At 38.9% G+C, this 3,862-nt stretch overlaps 1 protein-coding gene across 2 annotated transcripts; it reads right to left on the bottom strand.

The window, feature by feature from the left end:
- Positions 1-514: 514 nt before the first annotated feature.
- On the bottom strand, positions 515-3,235 carry Idi (Isopentenyl-diphosphate delta isomerase). 2 transcript variants are annotated; one of them, XM_071698671.1, is made up of 4 exons: positions 2,585-2,787; positions 2,297-2,400; positions 1,836-2,142; positions 515-1,406 (listed from the first exon to the last, which is right to left on the bottom strand). In XM_071698671.1, exons 3-4 carry the CDS (start codon positions 2,112-2,114, stop codon positions 945-947), a joined length of 741 nt encoding a protein of 246 aa, XP_071554772.1. In that variant the 5' UTR covers positions 2,115-2,142; positions 2,297-2,400; positions 2,585-2,787; the 3' UTR covers positions 515-944. The 2 variants fall into 2 exon arrangements, with proteins under 2 accessions (XP_071554772.1, XP_071554771.1); XM_071698670.1 differs by lacking the exons at positions 2,297-2,400; positions 2,585-2,787 and adding an exon at positions 2,861-3,235.
- Between the last annotated feature and the right edge of the window lie 627 nt (positions 3,236-3,862).

Here is a 3,862-nt window from a genome sequence, read left to right as displayed (position 1 = left end):
GTATATAAAATATCTATTACATTCGCACAAACATCACTGCATCGTTAAACGGCAATATCTTATATCTCCTTTTTCTTGAAAATTAAAAAATTCATTTTACATTTATATTTATATTTTCTCGCCGGAAAAACCATCTCTTCATCAGCTGCGCTATAATTTATTAGAAACCTAAATGCATCGTAATAAACATAATCTCCTTTCGCTACAATGATAGAGATATCGTTGACGAAACGAGTGACGTAGTGATTAAGCTGATTAAGACGTCCAAATAATTGGGAACGCCTCAAGCGGACGGTTAAATGAGCGCATATATACCTACATCTACACGACCGCATCCTTTAAAATTGACAAAATAATGGAGAAGTCGCTCGTTAAGAGCTGTAAATGTAGTTCACGGTCCGAAAACAATGTGACGAATCAGTCACGAGAATATGAAAAATACGAAAATAAATTATGAAAAACATGGAAATGAAAGATATTGTAGACAGATATATATATATAGAAGCGATGCGAATTAATAAACGTAGAATAAATTTATTTCCTTACAATTCATACATGATGTTTAACAAAATATGTGTACACTTTGCAACAAGAAACGCTTAAGTTACGACATACGTCTAAGTGAGCTGAATCTTTTACAAAAATTTAGAAACGATTCAAAAACTCAGATCAATTCGATTAAAAATTATGTACACCCGCTCGCCTTTATATCTAGAAAAGTTACCGTTCTTCAAATACCTGGGTTCCACAATGTATGTACATCTAAAATATTTAAGTTGAGAAAATGCAGGTACAAACGTATCCCATAAACTTAAGTTCATAAATCTAAACCCATTTTTCGATTCTTAGTAATATAAATCACGGGAATAATTATTTTAAAGACTTGGATAAGACCAGTTTCGCTTTGGTAATAAGACCCAAGTATACGGATCAATGTATACGGATCAATCCTTCAACATGGTTATACTCTGATGATCTTGCATTTTACTCAAGTTATGTAAATTATCCCACCAATGAAGCAGTTTAAATTTGTAGATCAGACGGAACCACGGTGTCAGCAACGACGTGGTCTTCATAAAATTGTCGATCTCCGATCGCGACACCCATCGAGTCTCGCTCACTTCGTCGGGATTAGGCTTCATGGTGATGTTATCTCGTTGCAGAAACATTATGTAATCGATCTCGTGTTCACCCCAACGATCGTTGCTGGGCGCTTGATAGCGAATTCTTGTCAGGTAAAATAGATCGGAAGGCTTGATCTCGCTGCTAGGTACGCCCAGCTCGTAGCCGAGCCTTCTTATCGCGGCTCTGCGCACCCCCATAGCGTTTTCTTCTTCCGTTTCGTTAGGAATCTCGGCTAACGGATGGCTGCAGCACGTATTTGTATAGTAATCCGGGAATGTTATCTATAACATAGATTTACGTCATATAAATTGTGCATATATATATATTGACATTTGCAGAAATACAAGGATAATTGTTTTGCACTAAGAATTTTGTTTTAATTCAAGATTTGAAACAGACATTTTTTCAGTTCCTAAAATATTTAATATCACACGTTAGAAAGTGAACGACAAACAAAACTTGTGAATCCAATTCAAAGAATAAAAGAATATTAGCTCCAATATAATTAAAAGAATGTTATTTTTTTTAAATTCATTATAGAATATACAATTTTACTATCAATTTCTACAGGTTTTTATGGAAAAGTCTCGTATTTTCAACTAAATTATTCAATAACGTTCACTAGAACCTGATTCAATTTTTACTTCCTTAGCTAAAATACATATTTAAAATTATATTTAAAAATAGCAAGCATGAAAGTGGGTTCTCACCTTAACATTTGACCGTTTCTGGAGTAACAATTCTCCTTTACTGTTGAACAGAAAGACGCTGAACGCCCTGTGGAGCGGGACACATCCCTCCGTATCGATCTCATGACAAGCTTGCTTGGTGGCTTCACCGACGGGTCGGTCCAGCTTGTCCACGAGGATACAGCGTTCCTTTAAAGCGGCCCTTTGCAACGGCGCTACTTGCGCTGTTCCAAGATCTTTCTCCACAATCGCCGTTACCTTGTGCATGATACCGTTGAGATTCCTGTACGCCTTGATCATCACCAGTCAGCTGCCCGCCGAGTAATGACTGGAAACATGAACATGCATGATATATTTATCTTATCTCGTATATGATTTATTCGTAGAAGAAGAAGGTTACGTCGAATATTCGGTTGACGACAAAGAATGAGAGGTGGGAATTAATTGACACGAGGTGCAAAAACGTGCACGTGTATACGTACCACGTGGTACGACACGTCTAGAAGACGATCGGTCCCGCAGCCCGCAGCGTCACGAGCGTCGTCCGAAACTCCGAATCTCTGAGCGGGTGGGCTAATGTCCATTTCTATCAATGCAGATTAACTTCAATCTCGGTTTAACTTACTTTTTATCTTTTTCTAGTTTCGAAATTAGAAAAAGATAAAAAGTAAGTTAAACCGAGATTAAAGTTAATCCACATTGATAGAAATGGTTATAAATCCGCTAAATTCCGGCTAATCGCGAACCGTTCATCTATATGTGAGACTTGCGTGAGAGTGACGTCGAGAATGACGCCCGGCGACGAACGGGAATTCCTTCGCGACCTAGAATGCGATCGTCCGATCGACCGTGAAATTGCGAAGATCGCTTGTCGCCCTTCACTTTCACAATTTTCACATATTTCCGTTCATTGCCCAAAGTCGAATGATCGTTCGACGCGCATGACGCAGTGAATTCGGCACCGATCGCGTAATAATTTTTCACTTTCACACAGGAGCTTACTCGAATTCCGACTGTGAATCACATCATCTGTTTGGATCACTAACCTCAAATTTGATTTCTATAGCTGAATTGTTTGGACTTGTCGCCTTTCCTCTTTTCCTCTCCAACATTTAATTATATACCCATTTTATTTTAATTTAAATGCGAAAAATTAAATGTTGATGCTTTCCTGCGAGACACAGAGAGAACATAACACTGTAAATCAACACGGAATGCACGGAATGCACGGAATGCACTTTACAGCTATAATCTCTCGCACAACTCATCCTTTTCCTACCAACGTCTAATTATGTTTCTATCTTAAAGTGCCGAAAGCACAATGTGTGGTACAGCTACGAAAAAAAAGTTTACATGTGATTTCACGTCTGATTATCTGAAGACACTATCGGAACACATATCCTTATCTAGGACCGATATTCATATTCATTAATACTAATTAATTCGTGAACGTTAAAAAGTTACAAACTGTATTATCGACGGCTGATTCAACATGACCCGTCGGTTAATTTGTAGTTAACAAACATGTACGAGAAAAATATTCAACAGTTTACAGAGAGGCAGCTGTTTCGTAATAGAATAGAATAGAAAAAAGAAGGAACGGGACGGAGAGGGGCTGAATAATTCTCCCCAAAGCCCGCAAAGGCCTATTCGCGAACCGAGTTTGCGGGTCCAAGGATGCGATCCACTTGGCGCTCCAAGCTCCAAGCTCCAGACGCTCTTGGAAACATTTCATCCTTGTTGTTTATCAAATGTTAAACAAGAACAAAATGATTCTAGGTCGCGAAGGAATTGCCGTTCGTCATTTTCGACATCACCGATCGCTCTCGTATGTAAATGAACGTTCCGCGATTGGCCCGCTCGTTCAGAGGCGGGATTCTGTAACTCGACGATCCTCTCGACGTTCGACGTGTCGTACCACGTGGTACGTATGTATATACACGTCCTTGCTCCTCGTGTCAATTAATTCCCACCTCTTTGTTCGGTTTTGTCGTCAACCGAATATTCGACGTAACGTTTTTCTACGAATAAATTTCCCGCATATGCGA

Source organism: Temnothorax nylanderi, unplaced genomic scaffold (assembly GCF_030848795.1).
Source record: "Temnothorax nylanderi isolate EJ_2023f unplaced genomic scaffold, tnyl_v1.0 TNYL_tig0016_pilon, whole genome shotgun sequence".
Lineage (NCBI taxonomy): Eukaryota > Metazoa > Arthropoda > Insecta > Hymenoptera > Formicidae > Temnothorax > Temnothorax nylanderi.
The sequence above is the reverse complement of the archived record's forward strand: the minus strand, read 5'-3'. Positions and strand labels throughout refer to the sequence as shown.

Excerpts from the sequence above, each read along its gene's own strand:
- Idi (XM_071698670.1), bottom strand. The coding sequence starts at position 2,114 with ATGATCAAGGCGTACAGGAATCTCAACGGTATCATGCACAAGGTAACG. Across the intron at positions 1,407-1,835 it reads AGAAACGGTCAAATGTTAAG|ATAACATTCCCGGATTACTA; the intron begins GTGAGAACCCAC and ends TCTATGTTATAG.